The 14114-nt window shown below is 38.8% G+C and overlaps 1 protein-coding gene across 8 annotated transcripts in view; it reads right to left on the bottom strand.

The window, feature by feature from the left end:
• NFU1 (NFU1 iron-sulfur cluster scaffold) overlaps window positions 1-14114 on the bottom strand; it is a 29791-nt gene that overhangs the window by 15219 nt on the left and 458 nt on the right. Inside the window, exons 1-4 of one of the 8 annotated variants that reach the window (XM_028515608.2) lie at window positions 6830-6926; window positions 4680-4780; window positions 1319-1454; window positions 329-395 (exon numbers count right to left, since the gene is read on the bottom strand). In XM_028515608.2, coding sequence (XP_028371409.1) covers window positions 329-395; window positions 1319-1454; window positions 4680-4780; window positions 6830-6888 — 363 coding nt within the window. In that variant the 5' untranslated portion in view covers window positions 6889-6926. Of the gene's footprint in view, window positions 1-328; window positions 396-1318; window positions 2991-4679; window positions 4781-6557; window positions 6580-6665; window positions 6772-6829; window positions 6927-14114 lie in introns of those variants that run through there. The other 7 variants (XM_028515610.2, XM_036028131.1, XM_036028132.1 and 4 more) reach the window with 7 other exon arrangements.

Here is a 14114-nt window from a genome sequence, read left to right as displayed (position 1 = left end):
TATTTATTTGTTTCCCTTTTTATTCTATCAGTTACATTATAAATTAGTGAAATAATACTTGGAAGCCTAAATTCTAGTCTTGGCCCTGCTATAGGCTACCTATATAATCTTGGACACTGCATTTAACCCTTAGAAGCTCAAGTTTTTTTCTTTTGGAAAATGAGAGACCTGGAAATTCTATTAAGTAATTCTTTAAGAATGTGAGAAGTAAACTTGAGATATTTTAATAACTGTATGTATAAACACATGAAGAATGGAAATTCTGGAGAGGGGGACCCAACTCAGAAAATACTAAAAGTGCTTATTTTTTATCATCCTATATTTTTACCTTTGTGACAGTAATAAAATCTGGTCCAAAGAAGACACTCTTCACTCCTTCAATCCTAAATAATTGCCTGTGAAAAAATAAAACATAACAGATAATAAATATTTAATTATAAAACGTTTATACATAAGCAAAACAGAGAAAAATAAAAGAACTTCCATGTACTCCTCACCACCTTCAAACCATGGCCAGTCTTGTTCTGTCCTCCTCCCCTACCACCGAGCAATCCCACAGTAAGAATACAGGGCATTTTTATTACTGCAGCAAAAGGTCCCTCATTTCCCTTCACATTCAGTCGTCTTGCTTTACCTCCATGCTCTGCTAACTTTTGTTTATGGCAATGACTTATTTTTGTTTAAAATTTTCTTCCAGCTTTGTTGAGATATAATTGACATGAAACATTATGTAAGTTGAAAGTGTACAATGCAATGATCTGATACACATATATGGTGAAATGATTACCACAATAAAGTTAGTTAACATAATTTTATGGTTTATACTTTACCATCTGACATACATTTAAATTGTCTCTACTGGGCAGTTTTTAAAAGAAGGAAATCATTCCATATCTGATAACTATTATTATTTATAGTTGTAAGTGGATTTATTATAGAAATGACTTCATATTGAAGCATCTAGAAATTCATCTATTCTTAAGAATTAAATGAGTAAGTTTTCATTGCTTATTAAAAGCAGTTTTAAAGATTTAGAATGGAAATTTACCATTTTATCATTTGGATGGGTTATTTTTCTTAAGTAAAAATATAAATTTTTATGTGGTCATGAAACAGCTCTCTCAGATACATCACTTTTCAGGAGAGGGTTTCCTAATATCAACTCTTAGCTTTTTTTTATCCCTTAACTGAAAAGAAAGTATTCTCTGAAAAAAAATGCAGTGCACATAAAAATGTAATAAGCTCAATAAAGCTGCCTTAACCCCAAAATTAGCTATGTATGTTTCTTGGTAAAAGCAAGTGAAAAATAGTAATATACCTTGCCAAAGGAGAGCGAAATGCTGCAGCTGGTGTAGGAAAATCCATGGTCCTTGTCTCAAGAACTGGTTTTCCTGGAATAAACTTTAAACTGTTGGGATTTGGGGTATCTTGTGTTTGAATAAACATGTATCTCACTAAAAGAAAAAAAAAGAAAAACATTATTCTAGAAAGTAATAGTTAACAGTTTATAGACTATAAAGTACTCATTATCAGAGAACCAAAAGAACAAAAATTAGTATATTAGAAAATAAGACTGTATTGCCCAAACTGACGAAATAAGAATTTTTAAAGACAAAAAGGCAGTTTATCAATATATTTATAATTGCATTCAATTTTATATTAATTTTGATTATTTAGTTTGTTACTCAATGGATTCCAGTAACATCCTAGATTTAAGTAGGGAGGTATATTATACTTCAGGAATCATGTATGTATTCTGTGTGATGATTTACGATTATAATGCCAATGGCTACTATAATTATAAATTGTCATCACCATGATAGTAATATAGTAAAATCTTACATTCTCTTCTTTCCAAAGTGCTACCATCCTTTTAAAGACAATTTTTAAAAAGGTATAAATTTCTAATAATAACTAATATCTATTGTGAGCCTACTATTTACACACCAGAGACAGGGTTGAATGCTTCAAATGTATTTAAGCCTTTAACAACCTTATGAAGGTACTATTATTCCCATTGTATAAATGAAACTGAGACTTAGAGATAAGTAACTTGTTAAATTATATAGAGTTAAGGACCTGCCCAATGGTATCAAGTTAGTGACATTACAATTATTGTGTAAGTGGAAATCTATGTGACTTACTTTCTGGAATAAAAATTATTTTTATAGGTTCTTTTCTCTCTTTCTTCTAGGCCCAAGATTATATTCAGAATGAATTCATTAAAGCAATACAGAAGGAATAGAATCTTTAATTTCCTACCTGAGTTAAAATGACAACATCTTAGAAGACAAAAGGATAGACAGGGCTAGAGTTTTAAAACTATTAAACAGACCTTTATTATTTATTATAAAAATAAACCTTCTGACCAAAAAAAAAATACCAATTCTCATCGTAGAGCAATATATTGAAATAGGTTAATTCAATGAGTTATTAATATGTGCTGAGCATGGTGCTAAGCATTCCACATGAATTACATTATTTAATCCTTACGTCCTGCCAGAGAGATACTGTTTCTATCCTGTTTTATACATATGGGAACTAAAGCTCAGCGTCACTCAAATAAACTGATAAAGCTGCCAATTTCCCATCATTGACTTGCTTAGCCACTGTGCATACTGCCACTCCATACTTAGTGCCAAGCATAACAGGAAAATACATTTAAAATGTCTTATCTTGTCACAATTCTCATACCACACAACTTAGAAAAGATGGTAAAGTATCAAAGAGCAACAGTTTCATTTTAAATTAGAGATTAAATGTGGCAAAACATATGGTTGTTATGGAAGTGCTTTTTTTAACCTTTACAAGAGAACATTCTAATTTGACAGCTGAGAATTGTTTTTGCACCTCGCCATGCAGTTCCAGCTAACTGATGTTGAATCATTTCCTTGATGAAGTAGAAATTGAAACTAAAATCCCATACATTTTGCTTACTGAAGCCATTGTCCTATAAGATATCAGTTGGTGACTTGGTGACCAGGAAAATCCTAAAAGAGAAAAATTTTAAATGATAACCTCAATGTCCAAGTGCTTGATCTAAAACGTTTATACCTCTAACCAATAAATGCCTCTGAAAAACTATGCTACAAGGGAACAATTTTTCAGATGGCACATTAAAGAAAGGACTTTCTGTAAATATAAAGACAAGAAAGTTCTTTTAACCCTGGTTCTGACTTACCATTTCTCGCCATGTTTCTTAACAATTTATTGCTAACCAAAAGCTCCACACATGTTATGCATTCTACCAGTATTTGAAAAATTAAATCTAGATTTATTCTACTCAATCCATTTGTGTAAAGCTATACATACAGGAAGAAACATTTTTAGAAATAATTAAAGGTAAGAACTGTAAGTGTAAAAAATTTTTTAGCAGAGCACAGTCTACATATTCTACCTGAAGTAGGAAGTAAATGACATCACTACATAAATTTTCTTTTGATAATGAACAAAGCTATTTCAAAAAGGTAATTTGACTTGGTATTAACAAAATCATTCCAATTATGATCTCAATTTGGTTTCATTAGGTATTTCAAAAAATACTCCCAGGTCCATCATCCAGAAGGACGCCCCCAGAAGTGTCATGATGGTTTCACCAGGACAGAAAGGCTGATCCAAAATAAGTTTTCCTATTGTGCTTGGTACTTATAGGTAGATAGGTAGGCAAAAGTTCCTTCAAAATCACAGGTGAATGGTGCTGAAAGTCAATCAAAGTCTAAAATCAGTAGCTCTCCCACTGGAAAAGCCTAGATGACCACATAATTCAGTCCTACAGTAATTTAAAGTCCAATTTAAAAAGCTTAACATGCTGAGTTACTCAATATTTAAATTATTCTGTGATAGAAGAAAGCAGGCAAGGCACTCCTGTTCTTGTCCTAATACACAGTGGAGATAAGGTCTCTACCCTAATCCAACCCAAGCCAATATCCCAAGTCAGCCATCTTCCAGAGCCTGGCCACAGAAGGTGTTCAAAGTGGTGATGGAAATGCAGATGGGACAAGAGCTGAATCCAAACCCTTACAGCTCCATGAGCACATCTAGATAGGTATTTACATGTAGACATACACACCCTCCTCCCAAGGTTCCCTAGCCACATGACAGTGGTCACATTTCAATAATTTTTAATCCTATCTTAAAACCTATTTCCAATATTAAAGAAAATAAAAGCATGTAACATCAACCAGATTATTTTAAAAAAACTGATTAATGTTGACAGAAAGAAAAATTATAAAATACTACATTTTATGGTCTGGATAAAAGCTACAAATTTACTGATTTTTGAGGTATTCTCATCACAATGAAGAGGGCAACAGCTTAAAATACATGATTCTTTGAAACACAAACCCATCTTTTTATCATATTCTTTTCACCATATTTTCATTTCAGAAATCATTTATTGAGCAACTCATATTTCAGAGGATGTGTTACACAAGATACCGAAATTCCACAGATCTGTTGGACATTTTGCTTAGGATTCTTACAATTTTATGCCAATAATATGTGTAAGCACATGATTACAGCAAAGTGTGATGCTGTGATAGGAAAAAATGCTACATCCTTTTATAGGCATCAGAATAGAAAATTTATAAATTCTCATCTTTTATGACCCACAAAATTTTATTCAGGCAGTTTCATTAGCTTCTGAAAAACAATTTGCTCTAAAAGAGGTGAGGTTTTACCTGTGTTACATAAGGTTGGGGGTAGTAAGAAAAGTGGTCTTTGTGCAAACAGATGCAGAGGCTGTTTCTTCATGTTGTATGGAGTCATCATATGACAGAATCTACATTTAAAAACAAAAATGACATTTTAAGAAATAATCTTTTAAGCTTGGTTTCTAATTCTCATATATTAAAAAAGCCATAATGAAAATAATAAAGCCAAACTTTTATTTTCTATACACATTATTTTCACTTTCTTAGGCAAGGAATAGCTACAAACAATTTAAAAACAAGAGTTCAAGGGGAGAGTTACGGCCCTGATGACTGTACACAGGATACTACAGTATCTGGTGCAAGAAGAAATGCATCTATACTAGTGACTCAAAACCTGGAGTCCCAGACTCAGTTATACATAGAGGAGGCAAAGAACTACAAACTATTTTTCCCTTCTTTTTAAATTTTTAAAAACTAGGCAATAGACTCACGCGATTCCAAATTTAAATGAAAAGAAGAAAATACAATGAAAAGTCCCCCTCCTTTTCTGTTTCTAACACATTTCCCTGAAAAGAGAGAACCCATATTATATGGTCTGAGAGGTGTTTCGATACTTCAAAAAGTCTACTAGAAAGTGTACTAGTCTCCTCCAAACTGCTAAAGAAGCCAAGAATCTATATATGCTTTTTGACTGGCAGTGTATCAGTAACTTACTAAGTTACAATACTATTGTAACTTCGGTTATTCCATTAATAGAGGAAATGTTGATTGGCTTTTACCTGCCTTTGACAAATTCAAAACAAAGAGAAAAGGGAAAAACAAGTATTACTGGAAAGGAAATAAAAGGAAAGTTGAGTAGTGAAAATTTTAGAAATCTGGTGCAAGTTCTTTTGGAATCTAATGTACTTTAAAATATTACATTTTTCACTTCACAGGAATCATTGAGGAATTTTAAGAATATATATGATCCCCCTTTTTTAACATCTGATTATTTTCACCTGCAAACTCATTAAGGGACTGTCTTCATTTCTATGTCCCTGGAGCAGCTAGCATGATGGCTTCAGTTCTTCACCACTACAATGAAATTAATATTCACAGCCACCTCATAAAGACTGGGGCAAAGATGGATCCAAATAATCCTTGTAGACCCTGAGCAAGTAGCTCAGTTATGAGCTCAGTGAATGCATAAATAGGTGGAACAACAAATGAATGTTTCTCTCTCTCTCACTCTCTCCCTTCATCTCTCTCTAAAATCAATAATTTTTAAAATGAAACATTTAAAAATAATGCATGTAAAGTTCTTAAAACAGTGCTGCTAGGCCGTGTAGTTAGTGTTCAATAAATGTTAGTTACCATTGCTATTATTATGTGACAGACATGACTCAAACATGAGAAACAGGTGACTAACAAATCCTTCTACAAATTTAATTTTTCTAAGAAATGCATTTAAATTTCAAGAGCACCATTAACACTAAAACTGCTTAAAACGAGATTAATTCCGTTGGATCCTTCTCTCTTTTTGTTCTAGAAGTGAAACTGGGATACAACACATACTGAAATTCTCAGTGCTCTTCCCATAAACAATGTTGGCAAATACTATTGGCAGGGCGCGTGGAAGGGGGAAAACAAGGGATCGCAGTGGCTTTAAGTGGTGGGGAGGAAATCTAGGTGTCTGGATTCTCATCCCAGTTTCATCACCTAGATGCTGTGTGCCCTCAGACAAGTCACGTACCCTTTCTGGGCCTCACTGAGAAAATGAAGAAATGTGGTGAGATGTTCTCTTCCAATTTATGACATTCTGATTTTGTTTTTAAAAGGCAGAAGAAGAAATGTGAAGAGCTAGAGGAGCTGCACGATTTCAATAGAGCTCTTGGCGTTGGGTTTCTACAGCCAGTCTCTGCTAACCTCCCCACCGCAGGGACTCAACCACAGGGTCTCAGAGCCCAAGGGTCAATGCAGGACGGTGTCCCCCCCCGAACAGGGGGAGAGGAGCTGCCTCAGCCAGACGCCCACCTCCAGGGCTCAACCCCCAACTGCTGCGACGAGGACGAAGCCGAAGGCTCGGTCAGAGGCACTTTTCCCCACCCCATCTGAGGGAGTAGGCAGAGCAGTTACTGTTCCACTGCCTAAGTTCAGCGCCATCGCTATACATACGGAGCTCCGCATTTGTCACCTACCGCCTGCACAACCCTGCAGCAACCGCCGCAGCACCCATGCCCAGCCAGGACGCCGCCATCTTAGCCCGAGTGCGCGAGCGTGGGACGGGCTTCCCCCGCGCGGAGCTGCGAAGGTTCTGCGCAGGCGCAGGCGCAGGCGCAGGCGCAGCCTTCCCGGAGCTGGACTAGCACCGTAGAGAGCGCACTCTAGGGACGGTTTGTAGGCCCTAGTTGTTTTTCATCTCCCACTGCTCAAACCCCCGAGACCAGCCACCTGTGTCCCACCATTGCCTGGGGGATGCTCTGGTCAAGACCACCCACAACATCTATGTTGCTGAACCTGGAGGATCTTCTCAGTTTTTACATTTCTTGTCCTCTGGATCATCACGTGCTGAGGCTCTCTCTCTCTCCCTTTAATAATCTAATTCCTTGTGCTTTCCTGGCACCACGACTGCCTATTTTTCCTACTGCTTTTTTCTGGTTACTCCTTTTCTTTCTTCGTTGCAGGGTTTCATATGCCCACTTTGTAAATGGTGCTTTGGGGACTTCATCCCAGGCACTCTTCTCTTCCCATTCTTTCATGATTCATTGACACACTTCATTTTGGGGAGCTTATACAAATTAACATTTCAGGTAGATACCAAAATATGTTTCTCTCCCTTGAAAAACTGGATTTAAAAAAAGCATTTTTTAAACTGGATTTTTGCAATTCTTGGTCATTTACATTAAACGAAAAACAAAGCTGCTTAGTAAGAGCACAAGTAGTATGATCTCATTTATGTAAAACTGTGTGCCTAGGAGTGCATATGCTTGTGTCTGTGTGCCTAGAGGTGTGTGGAGGCAGACTGCCAGCCTGTCTCTCTTTGTCTCCTCTGGATGTTTTCAGTTCCTTAAATACGCCAAATTGTTTTGCATTGTTGTTTGCCTTTCAGGGCCTTTGCATTGCTGTTCCCCTTTCAGGAAACAGTGCAGAAAGTTACCATCAACTTTAGCCAGGGCATAGGACCCTGTACCCTAATCCCAAACCCCTTCCTCCTGCCCCAACCTGCTGGAGGTAGGTGTAGAAGGAGGAAGAGGCAGGTCCCTGATCCCAACCTAGGAGAAGGATGGAAGCACTAAAGCAGGTGTAAAGTGGAAGTTATAAAGACTTGGCTAGATTTATTTTTTTATTTCTTTAAAATGGTTGCCTCTTGCACACCCCCAACCAGGGACGTGACCCAAAACCCAGCCATGTGCCCTGCCCAGGAATTGAACCAGCGACCCTTTAGCTTGCAAGCCGGTGCTCAATCCACTCAGCCGCACCAGCCAGGGCTACATTTTTTGTTTTTAATACTTTAGACTAAGGTGGAAAATAAGTTAGTTTTTAAAGCTGAAAGTGACCGGCAAGTGATGGGATCTGCAGGAATTTCATCAGGGAATGAGGCAGGAAGATGAAAAAGACCACGTTTAAGCCCTTTCCTAATTGTCTCTTACTAAACTCAATCTATTCAAAGTACCCATTATATATATTTTAACCACCTCCTTGATTAGCTTCTCCTAACATACCCTTTCCCTCCTCATTCTTAGATTTTACTTTGCAGAGAAAAAGATAGAGGCCTTGATGGCAGCAATGGCAGCAGTGGCAGCAATGGATTTTCTGAACTGTCAGAGCCCTGCCTGAACTCACACATTTCTCTCTGCTGTGGCATCCAGAATATACCACTGTGAGAGTTTTTTAAAATTTCCCTCTCTATCTAAAAGTAGACCTTCCCAAAGAATTCAGCTGTTACATCCCCTCACCAGGAGTTTAGCATCAGAAAAGTAGACTGTTATCATTGGAGAGATAAGAAGTCACCAAAACAGGCATTCGCACAAAATCATCACATCTCTGTTCTCCAATGAACCTCTTTATCTTTTCCTAAAAGTCATTTCTTTTCCCAAAGTTGTCCTCTCCCCTTCCATTTCGCCTCCCTGACACTGCTTTAATCTTACCTCCTACCTCCCACAGCCAAAGAGACATCTTCCTTACCCAAAGCCAGTACCTTTTCTACCGTGGATCCATCCCCAGCTTCCTCCTCCTGCCATTCCTTAGGGACTTTGCCCAGTTGATTATTTTTTAAGTAAACTTTTTTGTTCTAGACCGCTATTAGATTTACAGAAAAGTTGCAAATGTCGTAGTACAGATTGTTTCTGAATATCCTTACCCAGTTTCCCCTGTTGATAGCATTTTACATTACCATTATACATTTGCCACACTAAGGAACCAACATTAACCAAACTCCACAGTTTATTGGCATTTCACTACTTTTCCACTGTTCTTTTTTTGCTCCTGGATCTTATGTGGGACATATTACATTCACTTGTCATGTCTCCTAGTGTCTTCTTTTTTTACATATTTTGTTGATTATACTATTGCAGTTGTCCCAATTTTTTCCCCTTTACCCCCCTCCACCCAGCAGCCCCCCCTCCCTCAGGTAATCCCCCCACCACTGTTCATGTCCATAGGTTATGCATATAAGTTCTTTGGCTACTCCATTTCCTGTACTGTACTGTACATCCCCAATTCGTATTTCTTAATCCCCTCACTTCTTCACCCATTTCCCCACACCCCTACCATCTGGCAACCATTAAAATGCTCTTCATATCTATGATTCTGCCTTTGTTCTTATTTGCTTAGTTTGTTTTTTTAGATTCAATTGCTGATACATATGTGTTTTTTGCTATTTTATTGTTCATAGTTGTGATCTTTTTCTTAAATATGTTCCTTTAGTGGTTCATATAATAATGGTTTGGCGATGATGAATTACTTTAGTTTTTTCTTGTCTGGGGCAACTCTTTATCTGTCCTCCAATTCTAAATGATAGCTTGTCTGGGTAGAGCAATCTTGGCTGTAGGTCCCCACTTTTTATGACTTTGAATATTTCTTGCCAATCCCTTCTAGCCTGCAAAGTTTCTTTTGAGAAATCAACTGACAGCCTTATGGGAACTTCCTGGTTGGTAAATAATTGCTTTTTCTTTTGCTACTTTAAGATTCTCTCTGTATTTTTAACCTTTGGCCTTTGGAGTGGGTCTCTCTACATCCATTTTATTTGGGACTCTGTGCTTCCCAGACTTGCATATCTATTTCTTCACCAGATTAGAGTTTTCTTTCATTATTTTTTCAAATAGATTTCCAGTTTCTTACTCTCTCTTCTCCTTCTGGCATACCTTTGATGCGAATGTTGGAATACTTGAAGTTGTCCCAGGGGCTTCTTACACTATCCTCACTTTTTAAATTTTTTTTCTTCTTGTTATTCTGATTGGTTGTTTGTTCTGCTTTCTTATATTCCAAATCATTGATTTGATTCTTGGTTTCATCCACTCTTCTGTTGTTTCCCTATAAATAGTTCTTTATTTCAATAAGTGTATTATTAATTTCTGAATGGATCTTTTTTTATGCTGTTGAGGTCCTCACTAAGTTATAACCAAGTTATAACCAGTGTTTTGAACTCTGCATCTGAAGATCGTTTATCTCCATTTTGTTTAGTTCTTTTTGGGGAGTTTTGATCTGTTCATTCATTTGGTTCGCGTTTCTTTGTCTCCTCATTTGGGCAGCCTCCTTGTGTTTGTTTCTATGTATTAGGTAGAGCTGCTATGACTCCCTGTCTTGGTAACATGGCCTAATGTGGCCTATAATGTCTCATGGCACAGCCTCCCCTATCACCCAAGCTGTGTACTTGAAATGAGCCCTTCACGTGGGCTGACTACACCTTTTTCTTGCATTTGAGCCTTGATCTCTGTTGGCAGGTCAATGGGAGGGATTTACCCAGGCCAGTCAGTGCAAGGACTGGCTATGACCACTGACCATCAACATCCGCCCTCCATAAAGGATCGGCTGTGTAAGGGCAGGTTTGCGGTGCTCTGACACAAGTCTGTAGCTGTCCACTGAGTGCTCAGGATCTGGGGTTTCCTGGCAGTGCAGGCCAAGGTCAGCCCCCACCTATGTCTTGCCTGGGGTCACCCTGCATGAGCTGTAAAGCAATCTGTAGATGGCTGCTACTTGTGCTGTGCTTGGAGGTTCCCAGGTGAAGCCAAGCTGTGAACTTAGGCTGGCTGTTGCTAGTGATGAGCTTGGGGCCACTTAGCAAGAGGTTTGGGGGCTGGGGGCTCACTGAGTCTGGCTGCTGCTTGTTTGAGAGGGTTTAGGGATTTGTGAAGCATGACCAAGACCAGCCATTCATATGGAAAAGTCACTGTTAACAGCTTGGGTGAGCAGGTAAGTTGGGTGGGGCAGAGCCTCAGGGAATCTCCAGGGTGGGATCAACAGTCCTGGCCAGGTTGTTGGAGTCTCTGATATGGTACCTCCCTACCGGCTCTGTGGCTCTGTGGAGGAAAGTTCAGAAAAGGGACAATGGCCTCTGCTCACCCTGATGCCAGATGTTGCATTCAGCAAACGAGAGAACAAATGTCGAAGACTTTCAGGGTATCAAAGATGTTGCTTTATTGGCCAAGTTTAACCTGTGCAGGGGCAAACTCTCAAAGTGTCCGGAGACTTGGTACGTACAAGGGCTGCAGATGAGAGAGTTGCGCCGAGCGCTCACAGCTAGGTTCTTATATAGGGGTTTTGGCGCGAGCAAGCAAGCAAGCATTTTACAGAAGCTGATGTGGCAGTTAGCTATTTGCTTACAGAGACCGCACGCGGGAACAGGGTAAAATTCAAATTTTTAAAACTAAACAAAGCATTGCTTATCTAGCATACCCAGGGGAGAATATCTGCACGACACAGGGCATTTGCTTAACTATATCCTGCAACCCTTAACTATATCCTCTGTCTCCCTTGTTAGTTCCTTTTAGCTACAATGCGGTTTCTGTTTACTAAGGTCACATTTAGTTCTTAATTTTCTTGTTCCCAACACCAGACACTTGTTTCTCCCTGTATGCCACTGGTGACTTTCAAGTTGCTACCCCAGTGCTGGAGCTCAGAGGGAGTGAATCTGAGTAGGTGAGTCCATGTGTGGGTTCTTTAAGAGGGACTCTTAAAGAGTCCCAGAGGTTTCTTCCATCGACTCAATCCCCACTGGTTTTTGCAGCCAGAAGTAATGGGGACTTATCTTCCTGGCAATGGAACCCTGGGCTGGGGGGCCTGGTGTGACGCTGGCACTCCTTACTCCCGAGATATGCCTCTCAAGTTTTTTCCCACTACACGTGGATGTGGAACCAGCCCATTCCATGTCTCTGCCTCTCCTGCCAGTCTGTATGTAGTTTCTTTAATTCCATGGTTGTCAGACTTCCATTCAACTTGATTTCTGACTGTTCTGAGTGATGGGTGTTTTATAGTTTAGTTGTAATTTTGATATGGGATGCAAGGGGGCAAGCTGTGTTTACCTGTGCCTCCATCTTGCTCGAAAGGCCCTTCCCTTTCTCTCTCCTAGGGTCCTCCGGTTTGTGACAGTTTCTCAGACTTCCTTGTTCTTGATGACTTTGACAGTTTTGAGTAGTACTGGTCTGGTATTTTGTAGACTGTCTCTCAGTGGGGATTTGGTCTGATGTTATTTACTTGGTTAGACTGGAGTTATGGGTTTTTGGGAGGAAGACCACAGAAGTGTAGACAAAAAAGGGGGTTCTATGGAAAGTAACCTCACAGGGTGATCTGATCATAAATTACTATTTTTTTTTATCCTCACCTGAGGACCTTTTTCATTGCTTTTAGGGAACAAGGAAGGGAGAGAGAGAGAAGCATTAATTGGTTGCCTCCTCTATGTACCTGAAACCTAGTTATGCACCCTGACTGGGTATTGAACTGGCAACCTTTTGGTTACAGAACAATGCTCTAAGCAATTGAGCCACACTGGCCCAGGCTGATCTTAAATTCTTAACTGGGCAGGTCATGGTGGGGAGTCATACCCCAGGCTTATAGCTTCTTCAGTGAAATGTTTTGAGCCAGCCCTGTCCATTGTTCTTGTGCATCTAGGTTAACACATCTTTGAAATACGAGAAGTAATACATACTCTTGAAGTGGGTGTTAACCCTTAAGAGAGTACGTAATCTTGTTAACGATCCTGTTTTCAAATTTATTTTTTTAAAAAAGCTGCAAAATGGTTATTCTTTGTAGCATTGGAGATCTTCTTCCCAGGCATATGTTGTCAGTTTGGCTCAAATATACTCTTATAAAAATTCTCTACAGGTTTGGAAGTTTCATATGCCAACAGAGATAAAGTGCCCTTCTCATCATATATAAAAGGTACATATTATTGGCACGACTTGTCACTGTTGTTAACCTTGATCAACTGGCTGAGGTGGTGTTTGTCAGGTTTTCCCACTTGTAAATTTATACCCCCCACCACACCCCTTTCAAACATGACTCTTTGGAAACGAAGCCCACGAAGTGTGTGGAATGAAGCTCCGCTTTGGAAGAGTGGGGGTGGGCAGTCTACATAAACTGAAAGTCTGTGGAAGTTTTTTATTCCCTATTTACTTAATTATTTTTATCTCAGTTTGGGCTTGTGGACATTTACTTCATACTGTTATAATCTAAAACTATGTTATTTATTTAGTTGCTCAAATTGTCCCATTATTGACTCTTGGGAGTTCTTTCAGATTGGTTATTGGGTCCCTGTGACTATTTTTCCCATCGTCCTTCCCTCCGTCCTACCTTCCTCTCTTTTTCTGCCTTCCTTTCTTTTTCTCTCTTAGCATTTTTTTACTTTCTGGCACTACAAGATGCCCTGCCCTGGTTCATCGTGTATATTTCCTTCTCCAGCCTTAGAACCAACCATTTCTCCCTGAAGCCCTGGTTCCTTTTATTAGGGAAGGTTATTTCAAAACCAAGCTCTGGGTGCTGAGTGTCCTTGTGATGCATTTACTATTCATTTTTTCTGTTTTTAAAATTTTATTTTTCAATTACAGTTGACACTTAATATTATTTTACATTAGTTTCAGGTGTGCAGCATAGTGGCTAGACAATTACATATTATAATTTACAATGTGATCCCTACTTTTCATTCTCTTACTGCTTCATCTTCATCTACTCCTCTGCTGCTGGCGTACAAATATATTCGAGTGTTTCCCCTATCAACCCTTCATCATGTCCCCCACTGGCAGGCTCCCTGGCTCTCTTTTTATTTCCATTCAAGCTCTTAAGGTGGTCTCATTTTATATGAATTCTAAAGTGCTATAGGAGAGATTAATAAAGCCTCAGCTAATGTGCAAAATATGAAATAAATGCAAATATTAAAAATCATCACGTAAAGCACAGTTTCAAAGCTGGTGGGTTGAGGGAATTGTACCACTACAGCTGGTGAATCAAACAGAAATGGTTAACACTGAGCACTTAAAATGCACCGCTCTC

The sequence above is a fragment of the Phyllostomus discolor genome, chromosome 6, assembly GCF_004126475.2.
Source record: "Phyllostomus discolor isolate MPI-MPIP mPhyDis1 chromosome 6, mPhyDis1.pri.v3, whole genome shotgun sequence".
Classification (NCBI taxonomy): domain Eukaryota; kingdom Metazoa; phylum Chordata; class Mammalia; order Chiroptera; family Phyllostomidae; genus Phyllostomus; species Phyllostomus discolor.
This window is presented reverse-complemented; position numbering and strand designations above follow the sequence as displayed.